This window comes from Vipera ursinii (genome assembly GCF_947247035.1).
Source record: "Vipera ursinii genome assembly, chromosome: 14".
In the NCBI taxonomy this organism is placed as follows: Eukaryota; Metazoa; Chordata; class Lepidosauria; order Squamata; family Viperidae; genus Vipera; species Vipera ursinii.
Window position 1 is genome coordinate 12,039,922 of NC_139527.1, and position 17,478 is coordinate 12,057,399.

A 17,478-nucleotide genomic window follows, 5' to 3' on the forward strand; every position below is an offset into this window, starting at 1 on the left:
TATCGTTAAATAAAGCGTCATATGATTGCATCTCTGTGTGATGCCTTTTACTTGGAAGCACCTTAACAATCCATCGACCTCGTGAGACCATCTCACACACACAGAATAGCATTCACTGCTCCTGGTTACTCCTTTTGTTTCAGAAGTATAATTTAGGGGTATGAAGATGTTTCTGTGTCCTTCAATAAATAATTGAGTGTAAAAAGTCATTTCTCATTTATTACAAATCTATCAGTAGATACCAATTGGCTGGCCAGCTGCCTTCCCCACCCATCTAATTCTAACCCTAACCCTAATTCTAATTATAAATGATGTTGGCTTCTTCCACCAGTCACTTCTGGATCTGGGACCTGCAGCCCTAAGAAAACTAAAAAATTTCTGGCTTGCTTTAGCACCAGCATCTGGCTAGATGCAGCCTCAGAAGTCCTTAAGCAGCAGAACAGAATGGAATAACAGAGTTGGAAGGGACCTTGGAGGTCTTCTAGTCCAACCCCCTGCTCAAGCAGGAGACTCTATACTATTCTGGATAAATGGTTGTCCAGTCTCGTCTTAAAAATCTCAAGTGATGGAGCACCCACAACTGGAGGCAAGCTTTCCCATTGGTTGATTGCTATGTCAGGAAATTCATCCTAGGTTGCTTCTCTCCTTAGTTAGTTTCCATCCATTGCTTCTTGACTTGCCTTCTGGTGCTTCAAAAGATAGGTTGACACCCCCCCTTTTTTTCATGGCAGTTCCTTAGTTTTTGAAACATTGCTATTGTGTCACCCCCAATCCTTCTTTTTTTCTAGACAAGACATATCCAATTCCAGCAACCGTTCTTCATATGTTTTGGTCTCTAGGCCCTTAATCATCTTAGTTGATCTTCTTCTCCTAATTTTGGGGAACTCCTTTGGCCAGCTGTGATCTCCTTCTCTCTCCTTGCTGCCCAGGCCTTGAGCTGTGTCCTGGGAAAATCCACCCAATGTTCATCTTTCACCCCATGCAGGGACATCCTTCAGAAAGGGGGGTCCGCTGTGGATGCTGCCATTGCCAGTCTCCTGTGTGTGGGCCTGATGAACCCCCACAGCATGGGCATCGGAGGGGGCCTTTTTTTCACCATCTTCTCAGCAGAGGGTAAGGAGGGCAGGAGCTGTGGTAGCCTTGTGTGGGGATTCCGGAAAATGTGCACGGAAGACAGGGCTGGTGTTCCCAGCTCTGCTGATCAGTGGGCCTTTGCCGACTTTTGGCACTGAGAGTAAAACCACTATGTTGTGAAAACAAGTGGGAGTGATAAGTCAATACACACACACACACACACGCACACACACACACAGAGAGAGAGAGAGAGAGAGAGAGAGAGAGAGAGAGATGCTAAGATCTTGTACGAGATCTCTTGAAGGAATGGTTGACTTGTTCAACGTGTTAAAATAGGTTGTGTACACCACCCTAATAATTAGAAATGGAAGGGATTTGTGAGCTTGTAGCACAGCATACGAGCTCACATAAGCAGCCTCAGATACCTTGGAGACTTTTCTTCATTTGGGTTAATATTCACCAAGATAACGGAAACTTGGCATGCTGCCAGCAAAGTGCCAGAGTCTATCTATGTTTAAATATTTCCAAGGATGCTCCAAAAATACACATTGCTTCCACAGGTATGGGGAGAAAACTTGGGTGATTCAACCCCTACTCAGCTTAGAAAGTTGTCTGACTTTTCACAGAGACACATGCACGCAAAAGGTTATCTGGATCATGAAATAGCCTTCTGGGAACGAGATGGGGGTACAGCTGGGGCTGGGATCATGAGGAGTAGAGCAAGCTGGCCTCCTTCTTTTCTGCTAAATGAGATTTTGTTGACAGACCTCCCCTACTCCTGTTTGGCGATATTGCCCATAAAATGCTTTCAAATTTCAGATATGCCTGCTCAACCAAACGTTGTTACTTAGCTCTTGAAAAGTAACGCTTCTGTTTCAAAAAATAGGCATGAGGTCAATGTCAAATGATATACAGAGAAGTAGCTGGTGACTGACTGCTGAACCGGCACAGAGGCAGGGCATCCATAATGACTTTTGTTCTTGAAGTGCAAAAACTTTGCAAAGAAACAGTTGAAGCCGATCTCTGACCTTTCTTTCAATTATGCCTTGAAGATGTGGCTCAGAAAGCTTGGATAGGTTATGCATTAACTGTCCCAAAGGGAGGCAGCAGAACTTACCTTTTTCCTTACCTTCCAAGGGAAAGTGGAAATCATTAACGCCAGAGAAGTGGCACCCAAGAATGCATCCCGAGACATGTTTGGCAACAACACCGCTCTGTCCCAGAAAGGTAAAGCAAGGGGCAGGCACCGCCAGAGGTAGCTGGCAGCACATAGGGGCCCCTCCTCATGAGCTTGGGATCAAGGGTCCATGGACCGCAAGAGAGTCTGAAGGTGACTAGGCTCAGGAAAGTGTGGGATGGTTTGGCTGGCCAGGACCACCCACTGTGCAAGAAGATTCACTGAGTGTCTCATGTCTTCTGTGGTCTTGTGCATCTACTCACCCACCTTTACCTTCCTGCCTGTGATCTGAGCTGAATGGTCATCAGAGACACTCTAGGGATCCTGCACATCAGGGTTGGTCCCCTTATGGTCACTTCTAGCCCTATGATTCTTGGCCTTGAAACTGCAAAGACTTTGCAGGTAAGATTAAGAGTAATTATTGATTGTACAAGTAATAAAGATGTCTACCTACAAACTACATGCTACTTAAAAACTCTACTCAAAATGAGTGTTTCTTTCTTGAACACTCACAAAACCCGGTGGAGAACAGAGGCCAACAGGAAGAATGCATTGCCTAAGTCAATGACTCTTGCAAACTATCTCTGGGCACTCAGTTTATAGTGAAGCAGAAAAAAGATGATGGGCGGAAACCAAAATGATGTTGATGGTCCTGGATGAGAGGGGAGTGGGCTGGCCAAAGTCCTGATCTCTGTGTCTTTTGCCTGCTCAGGTGGATTGTCCATTGCGGTTCCAGGAGAAATCCGTGGCTACGAAATGGCCCACCAACGGCATGGCAAACTGCCTTGGAAGGAGCTGTTTCAGCCCAGCATCCAGTTAGCCAGAGAAGGCTTCCCTGTTGGTAAAGGCCTGGCCAAAGCCCTGGAGTCCAGGAGCAGTGAAGTGGAAAGCATCCCATCCTTGTGGTAGGCGGCAGGAGAGCACCTCGGCTCAAGGCAGGCCATGCCCTGCTGGGGGTGGGGTGGGGGGAGACGTGTCCTCTTCTCAACAGGGGGGTTGCAGGCGGTGGCTCAGGGACCAGCTGGGAGGGAGGGAGGGAGGGAGGGAGGAAGGAAGCAAGGAAGGCTTCTCAACCATGGCAACTGTTGGTCAGGAATATTTCTTTTTGGCTTGGAATCCAAAATCAGAAGGGAAGGCCCTTTCAAGACCATTGTGCGATTTGGGGAAAATCTTCTGCAGCACTCCCCATAGAACCACCCTAGTGTTGGCCCCGTGGCCTTTTATCAGCAGGTCAAACCTTCCTCTTTGTCTAGGCAGGTTAAGGTGACCAGTCAGTTCCCTGTGTATCTGGCTGCTTCTGCTGCTTCACGAGGGCATCCTTAGGGTTTGGTGCCTAAATATGAAAGTAGCGTTAAAAAGTACAGAAATAGACCGGACGTTCCAGGTTGATGGATGGGGCCGTGTTCGGGTCTCCTCAACAGCATCCCTTTCCTCAGATTCCTTGAAGCGCAGAAGGGTGAGGCGGCCTCCTTATCTTTGCTCCAGCCAGCGAGGTTTCCAGCCAGCAGCTCAGCTCAGCTAATTGGGGTGAGGGAGGCTAACGAGAGGCCCTTGGAACGTGGGTGACCGAGAAGAGGATACGTGGCAGGGAGAGACTCTCACGGTTCCATGTGTGGCTGGAATTCGAAGACATGGAGACACCCATGTTTGTTCACTGATTAATTCTGCCTGTGATGGAGCAAGATGATTAGAAATCAACAGGCAAGAGGTGCAGGAAAGAGAGAGGCTGAGATTGAGCTAATTATATGTGCTTCGTAAGTAGGTTCCTGCTAAATTTTATGGGGAGAACGAGGAGCAGCAGGACACCTGATTCGACTGAGTCATGACTTTCTTTTCCTCGAATTTTGTTTCCACACAAGAAACCACCCTAAGACAGGATATGCTTTGGAAAAAGTATAAAACTGACCTTTAAAAAAAAAGGGGGGGGTTGCGCTCACTTTGTGGTTTACCCTCAAACATCTTTTTTCTGAACAGAAAAAAAGCTTTAAAAGATCTCTCTATCCGGGGTAACCTAACTGAGTGGGGCACACCAGGTTAGGGACCCCCAATGTTCCTAGGAGCAGGAGAGTAGAGCCCACCATGTGGTTTATGTAGCCCAGCAGGTACCAGATTTTAAGCAGACATGCACCAGGGCAGGGCCTATGTTGTATAGTGAATGGAAGAGAAGAGAAGAGAAGAGAAGAGAAGAGAAGAGAAGAGAAGAGAAGAGAAGAGAAGAGAAGAGAAGAGAAGAGAAAATAGAATAGAATAGAATAGAATGTAGAATAACAGAAAGAATAGAATAGAATAGAATAGAATAGAATAGAATAGAATAGAATAGAATAGAATAGAATAGAATGAGGGAATAGAATAGAAATATAGAATAGAATAGAAATAGAATATAGGATAGAATAGAATAGAATAGAATAGAATAGAATAGAATAGAATAGAATAGAATAGAATAGAATAGAATAGAATAGAATAGAATAGAATAGAATAGAATAGAAAATATGGAATGGAATAGAATAGAATAATTTTTTATTGACCAAGTGTGATTGGGCACACAAAGAATTTGTCTCCAGTGCATAAGCTCTCAGTATCTATACAAGCAACAAATGAAAGGGCGGTATATAAATTCAATAAATTCAATAAAATAAATATATCATAGATCATAATTACAATCATTAATCATAATACATAACAACAAGTGATAAATCATAGATACCAATAGGAGAAGGAAGATGAGAAAGATGAGAAGATAAGTATAATATCAATACAGCCCTACTACATGGGTAAAGTATCTTCAGGCCTAAGACAGTGCTGTGTTCAGCAGAGTGATGGAACGGAAGAAAAAGTATCTTTGTGTCTAATTATTTTGGAATGCAATGCCCTATTGTGGCATCCAGAGGACAGAAATTGAAACAGTTCATGTCCAGAATGTGAGGGGTCCGTAGATATTTTCAGAGGGGTCTATGACAATTCACCATGGCCAACTCACCATGGCCAACTCACCACAGGACAACTCATTGCAGGACAAAAGTTACACTAATAACAAAGAAATGGTGGGATAGAATCATTAAAGAAAGGGTGTAAAAGAAGGGACAGAATGAAATATAATCTACAAAAATTTAAATATTTTTTATTTATTTTAAATAATTAAATAGAATTGTTAAATTGTTTCACAGTGAGTTGTCCCATGGCGCGTTGTTCCCTTCCCTTCCACAGCCCTCTTTCTGGCTCATGCAGTATACAGTCCTCAATGGGAGCAATTGCTTTTTCTGTAGTCCTCACTATTCATTGAACTCTGTACTTGTCCTGTTCAGTTGCAATTCTGGCTGGGGAAATCTGGGAGATGAAGGTGTCGCCTCTTTGAGACACTCTGGCAGAGCTTGCGGCTCTCTCTCCAGTAACCCCTTTGTCCTCAGTCAGGTCTTCTGCAAAAATGGGAAGGTGCTGCGGGAGAAGCAGCTGCTCCGCCTGCCCAAACTGGCCAGCACCTATGAGACCATTGCCAAGCAGGGTGCAGACGCCTTCTACACCGGCAGCCTGGCACAGCAGATGGTGGCCGAGGTCCAAGACGCAGGTGAGCACCACAAACTATCGGCCAAGCAGGGTCTCGGTTGTCGTTGTCTGCTTGGGGAGCATTTCCACAGTTCAGGCAGCCAAGAGAGGCTCGTTGGCTGTTCCTCCTCCATTCTGGTTCAGCAAAACAGCTGGTCCTGTGCTGCTGTGTCCTGTCCTGGCTCTGAGGGGGGGTTGCATCCCTGCACTCAGCAGCCGGTCCAGGGCAGGGTCTGCCCTGCTGGAAGGTCTGCATACACATACCAAGGACCCTCTCTCTGCGGGGGAGGGGGCCTTTTTCTGCTAGCCACTTAGCAAAACTTGTTCCATGGCAAATTATAATAAATGAGGATATTTGCTCCAAAAGAGCTGATGGTGTTTCAAAGCCTGCTGAGAACACTGCCCCATAGTTTATCTCGGGGTGGGGGGCGGGAGGCACTCTGCAAAGGTGGCCTTGCTACAGAACTGTAATGGGCTGTGTGGGTGACCTTGGGGGACGAGGGGAAGAGAAGCTGCCTAGGAAGCAACCAGGCAAGAGAGGCCGGAGTCCCTAAGTGGCTAAACGGACAGAGGAAGAAACTTAGAAATGGATCTGCACTAATGGATCAAGTACTTTTTTTTTTAATTGAAAAGTTTTAAAATACAGTTTTCCTTTAAAAAACCCCCCTTCCCCCTCCCTGCTCCCCCCCTACCTCCCCCCAACCTCCCTCCCTCCCCCCCTCCCTCCGCCCCCCCCCTCCCCCCCCCGACTTCCCAGAGCTAAATACAAGGTATATATATATAAAAAGGCAATCATAAACAACCATATACTAACAACTATAAATTCTAAAATCCATCACTCTCTAGCTTATATAGGATAAAACACACCTTAACAATATTAAATATATATAAAAAACTAGAATAAAAAAAGAAAAGAAAAAAAAAACGAAAGAAGACTTATTCGAATGCTACATAAAACTTCTTAACCCTATACTTGTTCTGGATAAACTCAATCCATTTTCTCCATTCCATAATATAATGTTCTTGCGAATGATCTTTCAAATAGGCCGAAATCTTCGCCATCTCTGCCAGGTCGGAAACCTTTAAAGTCCACTCTTCTATGGTCGGCAGTTCCTCTTTCTTCCAATATTGGCCTATCAAAAGTCTTGCCGCCGTAATTAGGTTCAACATCAGCTTGGTGTCCACAACTGTAGCGTCTGCAATTATTCCCAACAAAAAAAGTTGCGGACAAAACTTTATCCTCTGTTTAAAAATCTTCTGCATATTCCACCAGACTTTTATCCAAAAAGCCTTAACCTTCTTACATGTCCACCATATGTGAAAATATGTTGCATCTTCATCACCACACCTCCAACATTTAGGCTGATAATTCGGATACATACTTGCAAGCTTTTTAGGATCTAAATGCCATCTATAAAACATTTTGTAAAAGTTCTCTCTTAGATTTTGAGCTTGAGTAAATTTTACGTTCCTCACCCAAATCTTTTCCCACATGTCCATTGTAATAACTTCCTGGATGTTTTGGGCCCATTTTATCATACAATCCTTAACAAGCTCTGTTTCTGAGTCAATCTCTATCAATGCAAGATATATCCATTTAATATGTGCTGGTCCCTGATTTCTAATCTGCTTTATCAAATTTTCATCAGTCATTGTAAATCCATTTTTCTGGTCTTCTTTCCACCTGGCCCGTAATTGAATATATTGAAACCAAGTTTGAACAACCTTCTCTTCTCGCAAGAGGCTATATGATTTCAAACACCAAACATTCCTTTCCAGGCTTAAAATTTCCTTGTACGTAGTCACATCATGTTTGAAACCAGCATGTATATTTTCTATTGCGTGTTTTGGAATTGCCCACAATGGTATCTTGCTGCTTAACTTATGTCTATACTTCTTCCAAACTCTCAGCAATGCCTGTCTTAAAATATGCATCCTAAACACAGTATCTACCTTCTTATCATACAACAAATATGCATGCCAGCCAAACAACAAATCATGGCCCTCAAGATTTAATAACCTCAGTTGCATCAAATTAATCCAATCGCTTATTCCTACTAATGCAGCAGCTTCATAATATAATTTAAAATTAGGCAATTTAAGGCCACCTCTCTCACGAGTATCCTGCATAATCTTAAGTTTAACTCGTGGCTTTTTCCCTGCCCACACAAATTTATTGATACCACGCTGCCATTCCTCCAAGTTAGAATCTTTCTTAAGAATCGGTATCATTTGAAATAAAAATAAAAATTTGGGCAGGACATTCATTTTCACTGCTGCAATCCGTCCCAACAAAGACAATTGCAATTTTTGCCAACTCTCCAATTCTTTTTGAATTTTCCCCCATAGTTTTTCATAATTATTTTTATATAGCTTTGTATTAGAGGGCGACAAAATCACCCCCAGATATTTAACCCTTTTAACAATCTCAAATCCAGTTAATCCTTCTAAGAGAGCCTTCTGTGAAACTGTCATATTTCTAGCCAAAATTTTAGTTTTCTGTGTATTAACTTTAAATCCAGAAACCTTCCCATATTGTGTTATTATCTCCATCAGGTCCACAACAGAGTTCTCTGGCTGGGTCACTGTAACAACCAGATCATCTGCAAATGCTCTCAATCTATAGTCCTGATCTCCAACTTGTATCCCCTTAATTTTTCCGAGTTCCGAATCTTAACCAATAGTATCTCTAATGTTAACACAAATAACAAGGGCGATAACGGACACCCTTGCCTTGTGCCCTTCTCAATATTACATGCTGCTGTCAAGCTATTGTTAACTATGATTCGGGCAGTTTGTTTTTGATATAATGCCCTAATCGGTTGTAAAAAATTTCCCCCAAAATCCATTTTATCTAAAACTTTCAACAAAAATTGCCAATTCAATTGATCAAAGGCCTTTTCAGCATCTAAAAAGATTAGCGCTGCATGGATCAAGTACTTTTGTGGCTGAGGGAAGTTTCTGTCTTCAGACTTGCAAGATTTTGTTAATGCAGCCTTACAGTAAAGGAGCTTTAGCTCATCAGGTTGTGCTTCCTGTCTGGTTAGCTAGGAGGGCTGACAAGAGCCCAGCGGTGTGTGGCCAAAGCATACTGCTGAGTTGCAGAATTCTTGGGTGAACCAATGATGGTGGGCAAGGCAGGCACCCACAGAAGGGCAGGCAGAAAGAACTAGGTGTTGTAGGTGAGGGAATTCTGTGGAAGACACAAGAATCTGGGAGTGATCACATTTACACAATTTAAGATTATACTGCCCTGTGGAAGTCATGCTAAATTCCATAGTTAAGAGAAAGAAACGTATGGTTTTGCAGTGATGGATGCAGGCTGTTAACATCTCTGGTGCAAACAATGAATGGCCATCCAGAATCTGCATGTCTTGTAAATTGTGTGTAAGCAAGAAGCAGGGTTTGGGGACACATATACTTAGTGTGAGCAGCCTCTGAATTCCTACCTAATGTACACAACATGGAGACTCATCCACAGGGTCCATTGGGTGTGCTGGGTCCTCCTTTTCAGTCAGAGGGGTACACCTTCGTTAAAATATTTCATTTGCCTGTTTATTGCTACCGTGTTTCCCTGAATGTAAACCCGCCTCCGAAAGTAAGCCCCAGCTGGTTTTCGGGGGTGGGTCTAATATAAGCCCTCCCCTGAACATAAGCCCTACTTAAGGGCCTGCACGAATGGCCTGCTGTGACGAGGTGAAGCTGATGGGGGAAGGGGGATCCGGTATACTGGCTCCTTACCGTCACCTGGCTTGTTCCGCGGTCTCATGGCAGCGGCATTGAGCAGGAGGTAGCAAATGGCCATTTCTGGCACGACGTGGCCATTTGCCGCCTTCCACGTCACACCCAATGCTGCTGCCATGAGGCCTGGCGGATCCTCTCTCCTTCTGAGCCACATGCCATTATACCGGTTCTTTACCACCACCCGGATTGTTTTGCCCACACGGCCGTGCCATTGGCGAGAGCAATGCGGCTTAGCCGAAAGTGGCCGCAGAACAAGTGGGGCAGGTTCCCCCCTTACCTGCCCATTCTCTTCTGTGTCAGGGAAGAGAACTTCACAGTTCTGCCCACAGAGCCAACAAAGCGGCAGGTGCTGACCTGCCTTTCAGCTGCATTCCGTTTCTCCATTCGCTTCTCAGCCTTCGCCACGTTTTTGTGGGACTACTGGAAAAAAAAAGTTCAGTCAGACTTTCTAACTCCTTGAGATCTTGCGAGAAGTTAGAAAGTCTGACTGATTTTTTTTTTGTCCCACAAACACGCGGCAAAGGCTGAGAAGTGAATGGAGAAACGGAATGCAGCTGAAAGGTAGACTAGTAAAAAAAAAACCTTGGGGGAGGCGAGGGCATCTGGGCGGGGGTGGACGTGGCAACCTTACCCTGAATGGTGTCTGCACAGGCCCCGCCCCACCCCTGCGCGCTCGCGGCCTACTGGTGTCAGTACGGGCAAAAAGTAAGCCCTCCCCTAAAGTAAAACCCTGTGCTTACTTCAGAGCCCAAAAGAAAGTAAGACAGTGTCTTACTTTTGGGGAAACATGGTACCTTTCTCGAGCTTCATGCAGGGGTAGTTCTAAAACACGGGACCTATTTCTCATCCTTCCAGTCACTATATTTTGTTCTACTTCTGAGTGGGGAAGGGGAAGGCAGCCCTTCCTCCAGTCTTCTTCAGCTCAAGAAGAGAAATGGACTCTGTCTATGGACATCCTTGGTTTTCTAACTGGCCCTCAACCACCTTCTGGGTCATCATAACACCTGTGTCAACTTTAAAAACGAGCATGGCTGTGGCCATTTTCCATATTCATTTTCAGTTGATGCATAGAAAGGAAGGAGGGGGGTTGTCAGGTGCTTTGCTAGTCTAAAGAAACTTTTATCCAGTGGGAACCAAGGTCATCAGCTGCTCCTGAGACTGCAGGCTGGGCGTTTCGTGAAAAGCCCTCCAAGAAGTTGCACTGGGGGATGTAGTTGCTTGCATACTTTGCATTGGGGAATTGTTACATGTGTCTTCAGACTTGGTTTTACTTCTGAAGTGCCGATACTTTGTAACTAATAAACATGTTCTTTGAGGAATTTGCAGGCCTCGGAGTTCTGCTTTATTTGTCTCTGTCTGTCAGAACCATGACAACCTGCTCCTTCGTTAGCTGTTGGTATTGCCATTGATGCTTCTCGGCAGCCCCTTTGAGGAGTCTCTGTGCACTTTAGCTTTGGCTTCCAAGAACTGGTGATGGCAAGAGAGTCTTGAGATGGTATTCAGAGACCCACTTCACATACATAGAGATGAAATTAAGAAATGCTGTTCAGAAACTGTCTGAAAATTTGAAAGGAAGGCTTCTGACCTGGAGCACAAACTCACTTTGGAGAGAGCAAGTCAGCTGAGAAGTCAGGACGTCTGAATTGTATGTAGCAGTAGCTTTCTGATAGGGATGCGAGGGGGCAGTGCTCGCTGCCCCTCTAGCTCAGATCCCAGATAAGCCACCCTCCTTGGAGAAGCCGGACTGGTTTGTGGAGCCATCAAAACCTTGAAGCACATCTTAGTAGCTTAGAAAGCTGATATTTGACCTCAGTAGCCTGGTAACTAGAACCAAATGACTGAAGGTCAGAAGCATTCCAGAGAGTTTTAGAAAATGTGTGTCTCCCAGGGTGGATACCAACTTTGCAAACTCTTTCCCTCTCTGTGGCAGGTGAGGGCTGGCATGAGCCCCGCTGCAGCCCTAAGAAAGTGCTCCACCGCAGTTTCTGACTCATCTGCAAAATAGAGCATTAAAATACAAGATATAAGTTAAAACAATACAAATCAAACCAGAATTAAAATTAACCAAAGGCAAGAGTCGATAAAGCTTAGAAGATGTGCTTTTATTGTTAAATATTGGGAGAGGATGCCCAACACTTCTCCCATTATCTGGGCGCCATGTGAGTGACCTTCCCCCGGGAGCAAGACGGTGGTCCTGGCAGTGGGGGAGCCAGAGCTGGGGGGGGATGCATCATTTCCACGTGATCAGTTGTCAGGACTACCTTCCTTCTGTTCCAGGTGGGATCCTTACCATGGAGGATCTGAGGGATTACCGACCAACCCTGGAAGAAAACCCTTTAAAAGTGCACCTTGGCCAGTTCAGCATGTATGTGCCCAGTGCGCCTCTAAGTGGTCCTGTGCTGGCCCTGATTCTCAACATCCTGAAAGGTAAGGACTCCTCCGCTTCTTTAATATTCAGAGGGTTTCATTGGGACATTCGCTTTTCATGAGGGTTGCAAAATTGCCCCAGAACCAGAACGTCAACTCAGCTTCAACAGAGTAAGGGTGGGGGGGGGAAATGGGATGGGACTGTGAGCTATGAAAAATGCTGCAGCAGAATCACCCCGTTGAGTTGGGTTCAGCCAGAGGTCCCTCCATTCCACCCCAATGGGTTAAAGGGGCCCCCTTCTGATCCAGGGACAGGCAGTTTTCTTTGGCTCAACTGTTTTGCAGTTTTTAGGGTGTCCCTCAACTGGATAGCCTGCCAGATACTTTAAGCTTGTCTCTCTGCCCACCTCTCTCCCTGGTGGGTGCCCTTTAGTCCTCTTTCATCTGGGCAGCCAAAGGGCCTCACAGGGAGCCAAGAGGAGCTTCAGTCTCACAGAAGTTCTGCTAAGGTGGCTTGACTCTCCCAGCCCCTCCTGGGGCAGGGGGGGGGACTAAGGACAAGGACAGCGAGGCCTGAAATGCAGGACAGTTTGGGGAAGAGGGTTAGGTAGGGGACTGTATCGTTGGGCTTTGTTTGGCTGCCATCAGAAATGTCCTCCCCCCCCCCATGGTGGGAACTGTTTGCACCATGAGGAGACAGTGGATACGTGTGGAAGCTTCGCCTCCCTCTTCATTGGTGTTTCTGTCTCTGCCAGGCAAGGTGTCCTTCCTCACCTGCACCCTTTTGAGGGCATTTCCCCTTTCATTATTTTCCCTTGATTTTTCAGATGTATGGAGAATTGGTTCGTGTTAGTTTTAATCACATTTTTATTATAACTTTAGATGGCCCTAATGGTTTTTCAAAGCTACTCTCCTCCAAAGGCAGAAACATAGAAAAGAAGCAAATCACAAGGACCAAATTATTTGGCATTTTTTGCACTTCTGCTTGGGGGGTTTACCTGCAAGGTGTTGCACCATTTTTGCTCTCCAATTAGGGAGAAACGGTCCAAGTGAAACTGGTACTTCAAGAGGTTTCTACCCCATGATCCTCTTGAAACCCCCCAGACCCCCGTGTGAGAAATGTTCCAATTCCAGGGGGGTTCCGCTCAATTCCACCAATCTTGCCCCGCAGGCTCTTCCTTGGATTCCTTCAGAAATCTTTTGCAAGGTATGGCTTCTATTCAGCAGAGCCTGGCACTGTGCACTCCTGCTGGTCTTGCTTCCATCCAGGCCCCTCTGATGTTTGACCTACTGACCCCTTCTTTTCTGTGGCACACCCATTTGCCTTCACCTCCCCCCACATCTTGCCCCCCCAAAAGCTCTTTCACACGCTTATTATTCCTTGTGTTTTTATCCCCGAGTGCCACTCCGTGCTGAAACTGGCATTTCCTTTCATTCCACTTATTCCCTATAGCCGCCAATCTCCATATTCACATAAAGCGTTCCATAATTCACATATATTGCCTATGTTTTCTAAATCAAAGAAGGTATAATAGACATTCATGCCTTCCTTAGTGAATGTAGGGCAGGAAGAATCTGTTCTGCTTGGGCAACACAAAGCAGTACTGCACTTCCCAAATGTTATTCATTTCTACCTGTGCCTTTTCAGGTCAGAGGCCTCACAAATCCACCTTTGCATTCACTGTTGCTACTTTTCATTTTATGTCCGAGCTGAATGAAGACAGCTCCCAGCTGTGGCTCCAATTTGATGTTATAGCAGGAATTGTGAGTCCAGGAAAACCCCAAGTCACTAATATGGTCTTTCCAGAATTTCTCTAGGTTTCCCCAATGACTACAGCAACACTCCTCTTCAATGCCGCTGGGGGGGCCCCGAAAGCCCTAATAAGCAGGCATATACATAGAATGAAGGCTATTGCTAAGCACATTGATTTGTGCTTCTTAGATTGTAAGCCGACCTGAGTCTTCGGAGAAGGGCGGGATATAAATGGGATTAAAATAAATAAATAAATAAACCTCCCCCTCCCCACCCATCTTTCTCTGACGGTTTGCTTCAGATAATCCTTGCCACAGCCATCATTTCCTACCATCTCATGGAAAACTTGCATCAACTTATGTCTTCATCCAAGTTTGAATACCAGCAGCAGCGCTTGTTCAATCTAACCTCTGGCCTTGGCGCCTGATGGTCCATAACGTGCCTGATGTTTGTGCTCGGTTCTCATGGCAGGCTTCCGGTTCTCTAAGAACAGCACCCTGACTCCAGAAGAGAAGGGCTTGACGTACCACCGCATCTTGGAGGCTTTCCGCTTTGCCTACGCCAAGAGGAGTTTACTTGGAGACCCTGCATTTGTTAACCTCACCGAGGTAACTCCGTGCCCTGCTCTGCTCCTTTGCTTCTTTCCTACACCCCTTTCCCATTGCCCCTGGCTGAACAGAACCATGTGACTCAGCTGCATTTTGTTGGGGGCTGAGCTGAGAGACAAGCTGGCCATCACATTAGTTGCTCAGGAGAAACACAAGGAAGATCATTGGCCTGTGAATTATCGCTTGTCTTTTCCTTTCTCCTTCCATTCTTCTGTCTAGGTGATGAGAAACATGACATCAGAGTCCTTTGCTGACAGTTTGCGGGGCAAAATCACCAACACTACCCATAACATCAACTACTATGAACCAGATTACTACACCCCAGAGCATGCTGGGACATCCCATGTCTCGGTCGTAGCTGAGGATGGCAGTGCGGTCTCGGCCACCAGCACCATCAACCACTAGTGAGATTCCAGGACAAGGGCTCAGCCAGGCCCTTCCCAGCAGGGTCAGGGCTGAGGTGCTCTGGAGGACCCTTCCCCAAATTGTGGCTTTCCCCCCACAAGCCCCAGGCTCCCAAAGCTGAGAAGGGGGAGTGGCCGGTGGAGAGAAGCCAAGGGAACTGGCCCCATAGCGCCTGGACGCTTGCCCACCCTAGTCTTGATCTAAGCGTTGATCTTTCTGGATGGTGTGTATGTGTGTGTGTGTCTGCATGCGCGCACACACACACACACATGAGCACAAGCGGGAGTGTTGTTCTGTTGTTTTGTTGTTAATGAGAGCAAATTGTGTCTGTTTTTCCCCAAGAGCCCCCAACAGAGCTGCTTGCCACTCCCTTATCAGCTAAGCAGCTATCACTCCCAACTCTACACAGCCTCACTTCCATTGTGCCACCTGCCATTGCTCCCCACAATCTCTTCCCTGACCCTCCTCCTGAATTGGCTGGGTGCACAACATGCTTCTTCCCCAGATATGTCCTGGCACTGCCCCAGCCCCTCTGCTGCCTTCCTTCCCCCTCTAGACAGCCCTGAAATAGGGAAACACCTGTGTTCCCCTGGCCTTTGCCTGCTGGTCAGTCTGGCTTCTGCACTGGCCTTCTGGGAAGAGGGCTGATGATGCCCGGGCTCTGCGCAGGGGCAACAGGACGCCTGTGGCCTTGGAGCTTCGGCATTTCCAGGAATGGCTGGCAGGAAAGCTGGGTGCAAAGTGGAGCTGCTGGGTTCACATATGGACCCCCTTTCTCTTGCCTGCCTCTGTAGCTTCGGCTCCGACCTCCGTTCCCCTGTGAATGGCATCATCTTCAACAATGAGATGGATGACTTCAGCTCCCCCCACATAGTGAATGGCTTTGGGGTCCCCCCTTCGGTGGCCAACTTCATTGCCCCAGGTAAGGATTTGCTTGCGCACTTCTCCGCCTGCTGCTTGAGCAAATCACCCGGCCCCCTCCGGGCCCCTCTCTGGGGAGGGTCTCCTCCAGGCAGCCTCTGTCTTCCCCCTCCCCAGGACCCCCTCGGTTCCCTGAGCGCCAGGTGCCTCTGCAGCCACGGAGGGAGAGGCAATCCGTGGAAAGGGCCCTGCTGCTTCCAGGGAGTGGGCTGCCACTTCTCCCGCAGCTCAGGGATATCTGCAGTGGGTGGTCAAAAAAGTCAAGATGGCAGCCACATTCTTTTGTGTGAAGCTTTGCTCAGATTGCCTTTTTTGACCATCTACTGCAGATACTCTTCTCTGTGGTCTGTGACTTAAGGCCTGCTTCTCAGCCCTATCTCGTTTTTTAAAATAAATTTTTATTAAAGTTTTACAAAACACATAAAAACCAATACAAACTAATAAAGAGCAGTGGATGAAAAAAGGAAGGAAGGAAAGAAGGATCAAAAAGATACAGAAATTTTCAATTTCCTTTGCAGCAATTATACATATAATTAAAAAAACTCTTACCCTATGATTAAAAAAAATCATAATTCTAATTTTTAAAACCACAAATCGTAAGTGCCTTTTTTGTTTCATGCAAAAAGTTGGGGGGGGGGTTGTTGTTTTTCAGGTCAACCATAAGTAGAGATGTTGCCTTCTCTGTAACCAGGCAGGCCAGCTGAGCTTGGTTCTCTGCAATTTCCATCCCCTCCATCAACCTTCCTCTGCTGTGGATAAAATCTAGCTTTTCTATCGAGCATGGAATAATCTTGCTGCAGTTGCAGAATTCCACAACTTATGTCTAGTTGCTTGTCCATAGGTCCCAAAAGAAAAGTATCTGGCTTTAATTGCACTTATTTTAGTACATCTTGATAGGTGATCCATTTATGTTTACTTATAATATCTAGTCTGTAAAATGCTTCTTGTGCTAAAAGCCACAAAGGCATTTTGGGGCAAAACCTGAGTTTATATTTATTCCATACAATTAGTTTAATTCTATAGTCCACATACTGGCTTTGCTTGATTTTCTCTTCTTCCAATAATGTTCTCTTTTCCCAACCTTGAATTAATACAATTCTTATTATTTAAATGAATGACAATTAACTTTAGACATTTCTAATGTTTCTGCAAATAATAAACATATCAATATAAAGCTTCTTTTCTAACTGATCATCTTGATTGTCTCATCATAGATCCTGTTTACAAAATTCTTATTTAAATTTGTTTTCCCCACCATATTCAAAACATTCTTACAGGTTAAGATTTTCTCAAAATTGATTACACTTAAAGTCTCTAAGTCTTTTTCCTCATACAGACCATCTCAAGAACAGGAAGGAAGGAAGGAAAGAAAGAAAGAAAGAAAGAAAGAAAGAAAGAAAGAAAGAAAGAAAGAAAGAAATAGTATACTACTTAAATATTCCATTTAATGAATTCAATTATCTAATCTTTTGAATCTATCTGAAACATTTTTGTCCATTTGAAATTTTCTCAAGATCGATTACACTTTAGTATCTAAAACTTGTCCTTTATATAAACCATCCCAACATTTTTATATTTCTCATGTCAAAAAACAAAACACAAAAGAAAAAAGAAAGAAAAAATATGTTACTTGAGGGGCTCATCTCTCTTAGACTAAAATTCATTTATATCCAAATTCTTTCTATTTCTTTAACCATATTCAAACAAATGTTTAATTTTTAAATATTCCCTCTGATAAATACCATCATCTAATTTCTTAATTCTCACTTTAGCCTTTTGTTTTTGCCAAACATCTTTTCTGATCAATAAGCTTCGCTGAATCAAAGAGTCTTCCTATAGTTGTTACAGGTACAAAGGACAAAACAGATAAGATGTTTTTATAGGAAGGT

General features: G+C 45.1%; 1 protein-coding gene across 1 annotated transcript in view; it reads left to right on the forward strand.

Moving 5' to 3' along the window:
* The window catches only part of GGT1 (gamma-glutamyltransferase 1), a 32,389-nt gene that overhangs the window by 7,985 nt on the left and 6,926 nt on the right, over positions 1-17,478 (forward strand). Inside the window, exons 3-10 of the mRNA XM_083373853.1 lie at positions 986-1,113; positions 2,212-2,301; positions 2,964-3,156; positions 5,656-5,813; positions 11,813-11,962; positions 14,127-14,263; positions 14,483-14,667; positions 15,463-15,590. Of these exons, the coding sequence (XP_083229979.1) occupies positions 986-1,113; positions 2,212-2,301; positions 2,964-3,156; positions 5,656-5,813; positions 11,813-11,962; positions 14,127-14,263; positions 14,483-14,667; positions 15,463-15,590 (1,169 nt within the window). The remainder of the gene's footprint in view (positions 1-985; positions 1,114-2,211; positions 2,302-2,963; positions 3,157-5,655; positions 5,814-11,812; positions 11,963-14,126; positions 14,264-14,482; positions 14,668-15,462; positions 15,591-17,478) is intronic.